Consider the following 12,784-nt stretch of genomic DNA (forward strand, 5'->3'; position numbering starts at 1 on the left):
AATTATCCTCCATTAAGAATCAATCTGTGGCTCTTCCAACCAGAACCTACTGCTCTGACCCCCCCTCCCCCTCCAATATTACTGGGATTTCACTGCAGCATTGTAAGAATGCAGGGCCTGAGTCTGATCTCATTTGTGCCGATGTTCTACTGCGCCGGCTTATCTGAATTCAGTGCAGTTGCTCCTGATTTACTCCACTGTATCTGGGATCATGATCAGATCCTTGTTTATATGATTACAGTAGAACAACTTGCAAAAGTTATAGTTGCAAGAAAGCAATGCTGAGAAGCACCGATCACCCTGAATGAAAGAGCCTGACTCCGAGGATAACCGTATAAAAGATTTCTTTAAGAGATGACTAGACAGGTCTCTAGGGCTAGTCAGCCCCCCTTAACTCCCTCTAGGCCTCTCAAGACAGCTGCTGTTGGAAAGAGCTCAGATCCACAGAGCTGTGCTGCCTCTTGCATCCAGAGCACTGCATCCCCCTAAGCATCATGAAACGGAGATAACTTGCTGTGCTGTGCCTGCACTGAGCTATTTTTATTACATCCACACAAGCTAATGCTCAAAAGCCAGCCAAGGCACCAGCCATTGCTTCGCACTCCCATGCGGCTGGCTGCAAAGGGAGGTTTGCAGAAGTGCCAGCTCCCACTGAAAGGCAGAATCTTTGCCAGCGGTGCTGCAAAAATCCCCATCTGCCCCTGCCATTTCTAGCTGCTTCCCTGGCTCTCTCTCAGGCACAGAGGAATCATTAGCAGCATCTCACCTTGCTCCACACACAGAACCGCCACCAGCAGGGTGAGAAGAAAAGCCTTCATCTTCGGCCTGCTGTCACAGCCTGGGCAGATCAGGCAGCTGCTTCTTGGGAGACTGGTTATAAATGAGGATCTTGGTGGTTGTCTGTGAAGGCAGCTCACTGCAAAGACTGTGAGTTAAAGGGGCGGAGACAGGAGATTGATGGCTAGGCAGGGTGTGGAATGAGCAGGGGAGTTTGCTCATGTAGGTTTCTGTTTTAGTTCAAGAGCAGCCAGAGGCAACAAGGCTCAGAGTCTTAATAGAATCCAGTGCTGCAGGAAATGTAATTTTGTTTGGTTTCATTTCCCTGCTGCAGTCTGGAGGGAGGAGGATCCAGGGATTTCCCTACACCCAGTGTACACCCCCCTGAATTTCCCCAACACCTGTCCCTCCCCCCAGTTTTGTGAACTAATTACATGTCAATTTAGTGATTGTTTGGACATTTGAATTGAAATTGAAACATTAATACACACTTTAAAAGCATATAAAGTGTCTGATAAAATATGTGTATCTGAAAAAGTGTAATAGATTTGAAAAGTCTGAACATAGACTAGCTTCCTTATACAGCTGTTGATTTTTATGACAATGTCAGCGCATTCATTCTGGTGATGTTGGCCAGCCTAATCATTTCAAATGATGATTTGTAAGCAAAGTCTCAATGAGCTCTCCCTGACAGCTAGTGATGAGCTGGGGCTGCGGGGAAAGGCTTCAGGACCAGATTGTATTTACAGTCACACCTAATCTACCAGCAAGCAGAGCTGTGTTGCCCAAGTGATAGATTTTGGCTGGGGTTGGGTTACAGATCACTTGAATGCGAGTTGGGGGTGGGAATGAAATGTTGTTACTGTATGAGTAAAGGGCAGTAGAACTGTACTTAACCTGTGCTGATTGAGGGCATCAAGAGAGAGGGTGGGGACAGGTGTTTTGCTTGACGGTCTGCCTGAGTCACAAGTACTGAGACAAGTACTGGCAGTGCCTCATTCCACTCAGCTGTCGGTGTTTTGTAGGACAGGGATCCGTAAAAACTACGTAGAGGTTGAGTAGAATCTAGAAGTCACTGTTGTAGATTTTTAAGAATCAAGTCTGTGTACTTTTTCAGTTGTCTTAACAAACACTTCTTGTCCTCTTCACTTAAGGACTGAATATAAATGCCTTCATTAGTCGACTTCTGGACTGAAGTCTTTGCTTCTTCCAGTACTTTTTCAATGGATAGCTCTCTGAATGATCCAAATGTAGCTTCTACTGCTGGACAAAGATCTACTACTTTTGTCGCAGATGCCTGGATAACATTGTGTAATGACCCAAGTGGTTTCGACAGTAGACTTACAAGAGAGAGAATGGCAATAATCTTCTCTGAACGTAGTAACAAAAGTAATCCACCAGCCTCACTACTTAGATCCGTCCCATCTTGGTAGATACTTTCCAAAGCTAGTAACAATGACTGGAGTAATTTTAAGACAACAGCCAAGCATCGCTCATAAGAAAGCCAGGTTTTTTTCCCAGGTTGGACTAATTTGAACTTCAGTCCTGTCAAACCTTAGTCCCAGATTTGGACCTTAGCGTCCAAAATGTGGGGGTTAGCATGAAAACCTCCAAGCTTAGTTACCAGCTTGGACCTGGTACTGCTGCCACCACCCAAAAAATTAGAGTGTTTTGGGGCACTCTGGTCCTCCCAAAAAACCTTCCCTGGGGACCCCAAGACCCAAATCCCTTGAGTCTCACAACAAAGGGAAATAATCCTTTTTCCCTTCCTCCCTCCAGGTGCTCCTGGAGAGATACACAGACACAAGCTCTGTGAATCTAAACAGAGGGATTCCACCCTCCCCGTTCCCAGCCTTGGAAAACAGAAGTACCGAGAGTTAATCTCTCTTTCCCCCCCTCACCCAGAGGTATGCAAAGTCAGGCGAATAAATCTAACACACACAGATCTCCCTCTGACTTCTTCCTCCCACCAATTCCCTGGTGAGCTGCAGACCCAATTCCCTGGAGTTTCCCCACTAAAGAAAAACTCCAACAGGTCTTAAAAAGAAAGCTTTATATAAAAAGAAAGAAAAATACATAAAAATGGTCTCTCTGTATTAAGGTGACAAATACAGGGTCAATTGCTTAAAAGAATATTGAATAAACAGCCTTATTCAAAAAGAATACAAATCAAAGCACTCCAGCAACTATATTCATGTAAATACAAAAGAAACAAACCCTTTGGTACTCACAACTTGGAAACAGAAGATTAGAAAACAGAAATCACTTCTCAAAGCTGAGAGAAAAGCCGGCAGACAGACAAAAGACTCAGACACAAACTTTCCTCCACCCAGAGTTGAAAAAATCTGGTTTCCTGATTGGTCCTCTGTTCAGGTGCTTCAGGTGAAAGAGACATTAACCCTTAGCTATCTGTTTATGACAAGTCCCAGTGTATCTTCTATATTTTCCAAGATAGTCAGTCTTTTTGGACTCTTGCTGAAAAAAGAACATAATGAAGACATTAAATTTATAGCTTTTTTAATGTCTTTTGAAGAGTCCGCAGCTCGTACTAGTGCTAGTTGGAGTAGATGGCCTCTGCAGTGCGTATAGGAGAGATTAGGGTTACACTTTTCTCTGAGCAAAGCTTGTACTCCACCATGTCTTCCAGAGAAGTTTGCAGCTCCAGCAAATGCACAAGCAGCCAGCTGTTTGGGATCCAATTGACAAGCATTTAACTCTTCTCAGATGTGGGTTGTCACAGATGCAGCCAATGTGTCTTCTGTAACTTTAACATCTAGAAATGCATCTACTGGCCTATCACTGACATCAAAATAATGTACACAATGACTTAATGCTTGATTTCCATTTGCATTGGTGCATTCATCAGCAATGTATGCAAATGTTTTGAATGTGGTGAGAGAGTTCTTCACTTTGTCAGCTGTTGAGTCTTTCACGGTTGCACCACATGCTTCTAGCCAGTCAGTCGAGTTACTTGCAGAAAGATAGTGAGCATTTGCTGGTCTTGTTCAGAACCAGTGTTCAACTTCAGGATAAACAAGTGGCAATGCACTTAACATTGGCCTCCAGTTTGTAGTGTGTGGTATCTCTTGCTTAAATAGAAAGTAGGAAGCCACAGCCATGTTTGTTCCCATGAACTGTGTTGTGTCTCCAGCATTCTTAACAGCCTCATTAACACTCACCAGTGTTGTCCTTGGCCAGTGGAGACTCAAAGTTGAGAGGTGCTTTCACATGAGCTGATGTTTATAGCTAGGTACCTACCAAATTCACCGTCCATTTTGGTCAATTTCAGGGTCATAGGATTTTAAAAGTAATAAATTTCATGATTTCAGCTATTTAAATAGGAAGTTTCACAGTGTTGTAATTGTAGGAGTCATGACTCCAAAAGGAGTTGTTGGGGGTGGTCACAAGGTTATTGTAGGGGGGGTTGCGGTGCTGCTACCCTTACTTCTGCGTTGCTGCTGGTGGCAGTGCTGCCTTCAGAGCTGGGCAGCTGGAGAGAGGCAGCTGCTGGCCGGGAACCCAGCTCTGAAGGCAGACCCAGCAGCAGCACCAGTGCAGAAGTAAGGATGGCATGGGATAGTATTTCCACTCTTACTTCTGCGCTGCTGCTGGCGGGGTGCTGCCATCAGAGCTGGGTGCTCAGCCAACAGCCGCCACTCTCCAGCCACCCAGCTCTGAAGGCAGCACAGAAGCAAGGTTGGCAATACCGCAAACTCCCTAAAATAATCTTGTGACCCCCTGCAACTCCCTTTTGAGTCAGGACCCCTTTTTTGAGAAATGCTGGTCTCCCCTGTGAAATCAGTATAGCATAGGGTAAAAGCACACACAAGATCAGATTTCATGCAGGTGAGACCAGATTTCCCGGTCCGTGGTGCGTTTTTCATGCCTGTGAATTTGGTAGGGCCTTATTTATAGATAAGCTCTCAGCTGATCATCTGTGCTGAAGCCCATAGCTGTGCTCCAGCCACTGGTTTGGGGGGACGGGCTGCTAGAAATGCCAAGGCTAGCTTCAGGTTTCATTTAGCATGTTTCTAGCCCCTTTCATTGCAAAGAAAGCCTTGAAAATGGCTCTCCATAACTTTGGTAAATCAAAATGGAACAAAAGCATGCATCCTTTCTAGACAGCATCCATGGCAAGTATCAAGCCACAATTGTTTTGGCTGCCATCCTGTCCTATAAAGGTAGTATTAGACTTTTTTTTTTACATGCAGAAAAGTGTTTTTTTCCCCCAAATAATTCAACAACTACTGAAGAGATTTTGTCCAAACTTTGCAAAAAAATGACCTTTCAGCAGGCAGCCACCATGGAAAATTTCAGCCCCCAAATTGAAAATTTTGGCAAATTATGGGCATCTGCAAACGGTGTATTGGAACAGAAACTCTTGTGAAATTACCAGCAACGACTGTTAAACTATGTAGCCACCAATGAAATGCAGCCACTACTGAGGTGGAAGGCAGGAACCAACCAGTGCAAAGTACCCTCCAAAGAGGGGAAATTCTGGCTAAAGATATCTTTCCTCTCTTACGAAAAGTGTGCTAAAATCTCTAATGTTCATGCAGAGCAGATCTGACCTGCTTTTTAAGGTCTCATCCAAACTACTGCCACTCACTAAAGTGCCTGGGACACCATTTATCTGTCTGGGAAAGGTGAAGGTCTGAGTTGTCCCTGCTGGAATTTGGACCTATAATTCCAGAGACTAAATGATCTGTATGGCCAGCCCCATGAATCCAAAACCATACGTCAAGCCCCTCAAAATTATAAGTGTGGCTTTAAACTCATGAGCTTGTCTCTGCAACCAGGATGAATTAAAAATATTTTAAAAAATAAATAAACCAATTCTGAAGTTCTCATATAATCTCATGACTCCAGGAGCTGGGGCTTTAAGAAGAAAAAAACCAGCCCGTATGGGCGCACATGGACTATTAATAGAGAAGCAGTCATTTATTAGAACAGTTTGAACAGAAAGGTTGCAACTAGCCTCCCTTTCCTGTATATAAGAAGGGTCATAAGCAATGCGACTATGAGTAAAAGTCCTCTGGTGGGCAAGAGAGCATAGAGATAACTGATCTTCATGTCTGGTCTCTGCAGCTATCCCTTTGGATTATGCATTATTTGTCGATGCTGCCTTCTCAGTCCTTCCTCTTCGTCTAGACAAATACAGGCTTTGGTGGGAGCCAGTGGGTAGAATGCTGGTTTGAAACTTGGGAGACCATTGTTTGATTGTCTTCTCCATCACAGATTTCCTGGGTGACTCTTGGCAAGTTACTTACAGCCAGTTTTTTAAGGTGCCACCACAAGGCAACGTCGAAATGTCCACAACAAGCTACCACTGCTAACTGCAATTGTAACCACCGTCATTGACATCTATTCGACCTTTTATTAAAGATAGAAAAGGCAGGGGGAAAACAGTTAAAGCATTTGAGAGATAAAGTGTTACCTGTAAAGGCTTTCATTGTACTGGAGATAAGGTGTAAATATTTAACAGTGAAGGGAACTAACCACTGGAACCACGTTTTTAAATCAAGGCTGGATGTTTTTCTAAAAGATAATCCTTAGGAATCTTTTCCAGGGAGTTCTCTGGCCTGTGTTGTAGAAGGGGTCACACTGTCCTTTTTGGACCTTGGATTCTATGAAACTCAGCATTGCCAATTCTCATGAGTCTCATGATAATTATTGTTCTCCTTAAATCCCCTGGAGTCAGGTGGTTATGTCATGATTTCAGCCTATATTCTTAAAGAAAAAGTAAGTTTCTAGCCCTAGTGGGGGTAATTGGCAGCCCCAAGTTATTAATTAGTAAAAGTTACCCTTGCGCAGTTAGAGGGCAGCTCCAACAGGAGATGAAAGGCTCGTGTGGAGTGGAGGGCAGCTCACAGGAGAAACCTGAGCCAGAGGGCTGAGCAGGGCTCTCTGGGGAACCCATCAGGTCAGTGAGCCTCTCAGAAGAGCTCATGGAGACAGGCACCTCCTAGATAGAGGACTGCAGTCTGAGGCACCCAAAGGGACCTAGTCTCAGCCAGTGGTCACTCAGACACAGGCTGGAAGCCCAACCTCACCTGGATCATCTGCTTTCCCTGGGGAAGGGTCACAGCGGATGGACTTCCCCGACCCCCTGGCTCCAGAGGACGATGTTACTCCAGCAGGGGCAAGAGGCACAACCCCAGGGCGGATACTGGCACCAAGGGAACCCCAGGGGAAGAGCCTGGGTAGAGGAGAATATGGGACTCAGGTGGGGCACATGACTGAGATGACTTAGTAACTTGCCAGGATGTTGGGGTGAAAGTTTTGTTGAAGTTCTGCCTGGGTTTTTCTGTTAATAAATGACACCCTCCACTAGGGGGTGCCCTTTAGCATTTAACAGGCTGTTTGAACTTGCCACTACTCTGGCTGAGGGGCCCATGCTGGAGGGGGGATGGGGCAGGCATGGGAGGTTGTAACCATGCTGGTTCTGGTGGGACCCAACTGAGAGTGACAATTCAGGACAAATGGCTTAAAGCAGGGCAGTTACAGCCCAAGACGAGTTTTTCCACCTCTACGGAAAACCAAACCAGCCAGACGGAGAGAACTTCAGTTTACCCCACTGGCTAACCACAAGTCACACAAGCAATTCCCTTAGACACTCCAGTTTCCCAGTATCACCACCAGTGCCACTTGTTATGGGACAAATGGTTATGAAAACCAATACCCCAGTAAAAGAAAAGAGGTTCTCTCGATCCCAAAGGACCAAGCCCCAGATCCAGGTCAATATACACATCAGATCTTACCCACAAATCATGCTGTTGCCAATGCTTTAGAATCTAAAGGTTTATTCATAAAAGGAAAAAGATATAGATTAGAGCTAGAATTGGTTAAATGGAATGAACTACATACAGTAATGGCAAAGTTCTTGGTTCAGGCTTGTAACAGTGATAGAATAAACTGCAGGTTCAAATCAAGTTTCTGGAGTGCATTCACAGCTGGGATGGGTAATAGGTCCTTTGTGTAGAGCTTCCACTTGTAGTAAAGTTGCTCCAGAAGTATGAAGCAGGATTGAAGACCAGATGGAGATGAGGCATCAGCCTTTTAGTCTTTTCCAGGTGTAAGAACACCTCTTTGTTCTTACTGTGGAAAATTACAGGAAAATGGAGTTTGGAGTCACATGGGCAAGTCCCTGCATACTTTGTTGAGTCACAAGACGTATCTGCCTTCTCTCAATGGGTCAATTGTATAGCTGATGGTCCTTAATGGGCAATCAAGCAGGCTAGGCAGAGCTGACACCAACTTGTCTGGGGTGTCACCCAGAAACATAGCATAAATTTGAAATAGACAGTATAGAGCCAATATTCATAACATCAACTACAAAAATGATACACGCATATAGACAGCATAATCATAACCAACAAACCATAACCTTCCCATAGACACCTCGCACTACAACCTTTGTACAATATTTGCTGCGAATATATAACAGTGGTTGCAACAGTGACCTATATGGTTGCATATTTTGTCAATAATGTGACAGAGGTAAAGGTCTGTGTTAGGATGAAAAATGACAAGAGAGATGGTGGCTATGAGAACCACAGAGCAGTTGTCCCAAGGAGCAGTTGTGCTGCACCCAAGAGTTGAACTTTCTGCTAAGGGCACCTCACACACCCAGTTTTTCCAGCGAACAAAGAGACACACAATACATCTGGGCTCAGGCAAGAACAGGAATGTGTTTATTCAGGTGTGGTGCTCACACTGTGAGCACTGCATTCATTTTACATAAGAAAAGTCAGCCAAGGAGCAGGAGAAACAAAACAATGTAAACAAACAGAATCGAACCAGGGGGTGAATGTATCTGAGGTTTGTTTTTAGATCATGCCTTCCCAGGAGTCAGTCTGGTGCTGATCCCTAGCATGACTGTATGGGAAATGTCTCTGCAGTAGCAAGAGGCAGGGGTGTTTATGAGGTGGTTTGGGATAAACATTTCTTGATGAGCCCTGACTTTTTTTTTTAAATCAGCCCCCATCAACAGGTACTATGGGTATAAAAGCAGAAACTCTGCCAACATTATCCACCATTTCCTGATGGGTCAAGAGTGCAAGCAGGCATCTCCACAATCTGGAGATCTGAGAGAGAGTTTGGAAGAAAGGGCACCATCAGTAACCCCCGTACAGGTTTGCACAGAGTGGGCGGTTGGTGTCTTGTTGGAGAAGCCTGAGTAGGTTCTTCAGGGCATCGAGTTCTTTTTTCCTGGCCTGATCAGAGTCCGGCCCTGACATAGATAAAGCTGGCCAAGACCGCCATGGCCAGCACTGAGTAGCTGACTTTCAAACTGCTGGCACTGCTGAAGTTGCAGAAGGAAAAACTGCAGCAGGAAACACCGCCGGGGCAATCTACAGAAAACCGCTTGGAGATGCTCTGCCCGGAATGTCCGCCTGAACCAGAAAAACAAACAAGAGAAAGAAACTCAAGATTAAAATGTTTCCCAGAGTTCAGATAGAAGCTCCTTAGCTCTGCAAAGGAGATAATTGTACTGATGTAGCTAAGCAATCCTGAGATGAGGAGGCCATTTCTCAGCAGTTAAGAACCTCACAGTCTTATCCCTGCCAGTGAATTGCCAGCCCTTAGAGGTCATTATTGCTATTATATACCATGAAAACGGCACTAGTCTCTTCCTAGCAGTTACAGACCCGTATGTAACAATCTGGGAATATTCCTTTCAGATTCCTGGCCAGGACTTGGGAACAACCAAAGAAGCCTGAGAATTCATTCCAGATTGTCACACTCTGCCCACTGCATGCTGGGACAGGGCCTTGGGAGTTCAGTAAGAGCTGCGGGGTTGCAGCACAGAGGTGACTGGGTCCTGTCTCCTGCTATTGAGCCTCAGAGCTTTAAAGAGCTGGTAGTAGTTATGGCACAGCACAGCTCATTAAGAACATAAGAATGGCCCTACTGGGTCAGACCAAGGGTCCATCTAGCCCAGTGTCCTGTTTTCTGACAGTGACCAATGCCAGGTACCCCAGAGGGAATGAACAGAACAGGCAATCATCATGTGATCCAGCTGCAGAAGGAGCTGGAAGTCATTCACAGTGTTGCATAGCTCACAGGGTTATATACCCAGAAAGCTTCAACCCAGTCTCCTTTTGTCCATTCACAACCAGCCAGGCACGGGGATTGGAGTGTGTGAATTCTCTCACTTGCACATGTCAGTAGTGGAAACTTGCACCAGCACGTGAGATATTTGGTGCTTAAACCACACCTGGCTTCCCCAAGTGTGAAAGGAGACCAGACTGGGAAAGCAAGGCCTATGATGTCAGTTATGCAGGGCAGTTACAACGGCCTGCAATCCAATTGGTCTCATCCCCTGGGTGATATCCCTGCACAACTCAATAGGCTGCCACTACCTTTCTTAACTGAAGCACATCGCAAGTAATATCAGTGCACCTACCCATGAACCAGCTAATTACAGTCCGCTCAAAATGCAAAGGTTGGCAATGGCATTTACACTTGCAGTATAATTGTTGCTGGGTGCAATCGGGCACATACAGGAGACGTCCTTTCCCCTGCAGTCCGTAGAATCATAAAATATCATGGTCTCCTGAGGTTCCTTCCAACCATCTAGTCCAACCCCTGCTCAAAGCAGGATCAATCCCCAACTAAATCATCCCAGCCAGGGCTTCGTCAAGCGTGACCTTAAAAACCTCTAAGGAAGGAGATTCCACCACCTCCCTAGGTAACCCATTCCAGTGCTTCACCACCCTCCTAGTGAAATAGTGTTTCCTAATATCCAACCTAAACCTCCCCCACTGCAACTTGAGACCATTGCTCCTTGTTCTGTCCTCTGCCACCAATGAGAACAGCCGAGCTCCATCCTCTTTGGAACCCCCTCTCAGGTAGTTGAAAGCAGCTATCAAATCCCCCCTCATTCTTCTCTTCTGCAGACTAAACAATCCCAGTTCCCTCAACCTCTCCTCATAAGTCATGTGCTGTAGCCCCCTAATCATTTTTGTTGCCCTCCGCTGGACTCTTTCCAATTTTTCCACATCCTTTTGTAATGTGGGGCCCAAAACTGGACACAGTACTCCAGATGAGGCCTCACCAATGCCGAATAGAGGGGAATGATCACATCCCTCGATCTGCTGGCAATGCCCCTACTAACACAGCACAAAATGCCATTAGCCTTCTTGGCAACAAGGGCACACTGTCGACTCATATCCAGTTTCTTGTCCACTGTAACCCCTAGGTCCTTTTCTGCAGAACTGCTGCCTAGCCATTCGGTCCCTAGTCTGTAGCAGTGCATGGGATTCTTCCATCCTAAGTGCAGGACTCTGCACTTGTCCTTGTTGAATCTCATCAGATTTCTTTTGGTCCAATCCTCTAATTTGTCTAGGTCCCTCTGTATCCTATTCCTACCCTCCAGCGTATCTACCACTCCTTCCAGGGACAAAGGCAGCCATCTTTTCTTCCCAACAAACCAGAGGGAAAGGGCAAAGGCTCGATGACACAAGAATGCAGCAGAGCAGAGGAGGCTGCTTCCCTGAGAACCACTGCTGAGAAGCAGAGGATCCACTGAGCCCTTTCTAACTGCTCCCTTGCTGCGTTCAAGGCTGGCAGCCACTCAAGCAGGCAGCCTCCTTCCCTTTCATGTCCAGGGCAGCCCCTGCAGGGCCACTGAGGAGTGGGTGGGAACTCAGTCCCAGCCCTCGCTCACCTCAGCAGTAGCAGCGCCCACTGCTAGGGAGCGGCTGCTGGACTTGGGTATAAAAAGCCTCATTTCAGGACTTCAGCCAATGCTGGAGGGGTAGATATGGAGCCCCCCTACTGGCATACAGGAAGCCTGACTTTGCCTGAACTGCCCTCCTATAAGTCATTCACTCTTCTGCAAACCTCGCTAAGGAGCATGGGGGCTCTGGCTCCCACCCCCTTTGTGGGTCCCAGCAAAGTTCTCCTGCCATTCGGTTTCAAGAAGAGATTCCCCTATTGCACATCAGCAATGTCCCACCCTTCCAGCAGATAGAGGAAAGAAAACTCAGTGATCTGGAATGGGAGCAGCCGTTGTCTGGGGAAGCGCTAGGGAAAGACAATAGACAGAACATGCCCAAACATACCAGTTTCTAAAATGCTATATTCTGTCACACAGTTGTTTTCACCACTTCGATATATAGTTGGTGCCAGACAACCCCAGTTGGAGGATGCATCCTTGCAGGTGAAGCAGACCAGCGAGTGAGCTGCAAAAGGAAAATACACCCCATGTTAGAGGCTTGCAGGAATATGTTATTTGTTCCTGGTCTACCATCTCCATCCCTGTCACCTGCTGCAAGTGGGCATCAAAATGGACCATATCCTGGTGTTCTCAGCCGCTATTTCAGGCCAAACTCTCATTGAAGTCAGTGATAGTTTTCCCTGTGCATTGACTGAATAAGGACTTCAGGATTGGACCCAAAACACAGAGGAAGAAATTTTCAAAGGCAGAAATGGCAGCTGGGCATCAAACTGCTATTTATGCCTCTGAAAAGTTCCCTCAACGCCCTCCATGATACCCATTTGTAAATAATTTCTCAGCATGTTCCTTTCCAAAGCCATAATGTTACAGACAGGATAATAGGCTTATAAGAAAAAATAAGCATGGACTTCTCAAGAAAACATCATGCCAAACCCACCTCATTTCCTTCTTTGACAACTAGCCTAGTGGATAGGGGGAAAGCAGTAGACGTGATATAGCTTGATTTTGACACAGTTCTATATGACATTCTCATAAGCAAAGTAAAGACAGGTGTTCTAAATTAAATTACTATAAGCAGGTGCACAAATGATTGCAAGACTGTTATCAATGGTTCAGTGTCAAACTGGGAAAGTGAATCCTGTGGGGTCCTGCAGAGGCCAGTACTGGGTCCAGTACTGTCCAATATTTTAATTAATGACTTGGGTAATGGAGTAGAGAGTATGCTTATAGACTCATAGACTCTAGGACTGGAAGGCACCTCGAGAGGTCATCGAGTCCAGTCCCCTGCCCTCATGGCAGGACCAAATACTGTCTAGACCATCC

At 45.8% G+C, this 12,784-nt stretch overlaps 1 protein-coding gene across 5 annotated transcripts in view; it reads right to left on the bottom strand.

The window, feature by feature from the left end:
• LOC127045386 (lymphocyte antigen 6E-like) overlaps positions 1-12,784 on the bottom strand; it is an 810,322-nt gene that overhangs the window by 786,769 nt on the left and 10,769 nt on the right. Inside the window, exon 1 of one of the 5 annotated variants that reach the window (XM_050941472.1) lies at positions 767-918. The exons of 2 other annotated variants lie outside the window; for them this stretch is intronic. In XM_050941472.1, the coding sequence (XP_050797429.1) occupies positions 767-818 (52 nt within the window). In that variant the 5' untranslated portion in view covers positions 819-918. Of the gene's footprint in view, positions 1-766; positions 943-12,784 lie in introns of those variants that run through there. 2 more of the 5 variants (XM_050941471.1, XM_050941473.1) reach the window with 2 other exon arrangements.

The sequence above is a fragment of the Gopherus flavomarginatus genome, chromosome 2 (genome assembly GCF_025201925.1).
Source record: "Gopherus flavomarginatus isolate rGopFla2 chromosome 2, rGopFla2.mat.asm, whole genome shotgun sequence".
Lineage (NCBI taxonomy): Eukaryota > Metazoa > Chordata > Testudines > Testudinidae > Gopherus > Gopherus flavomarginatus.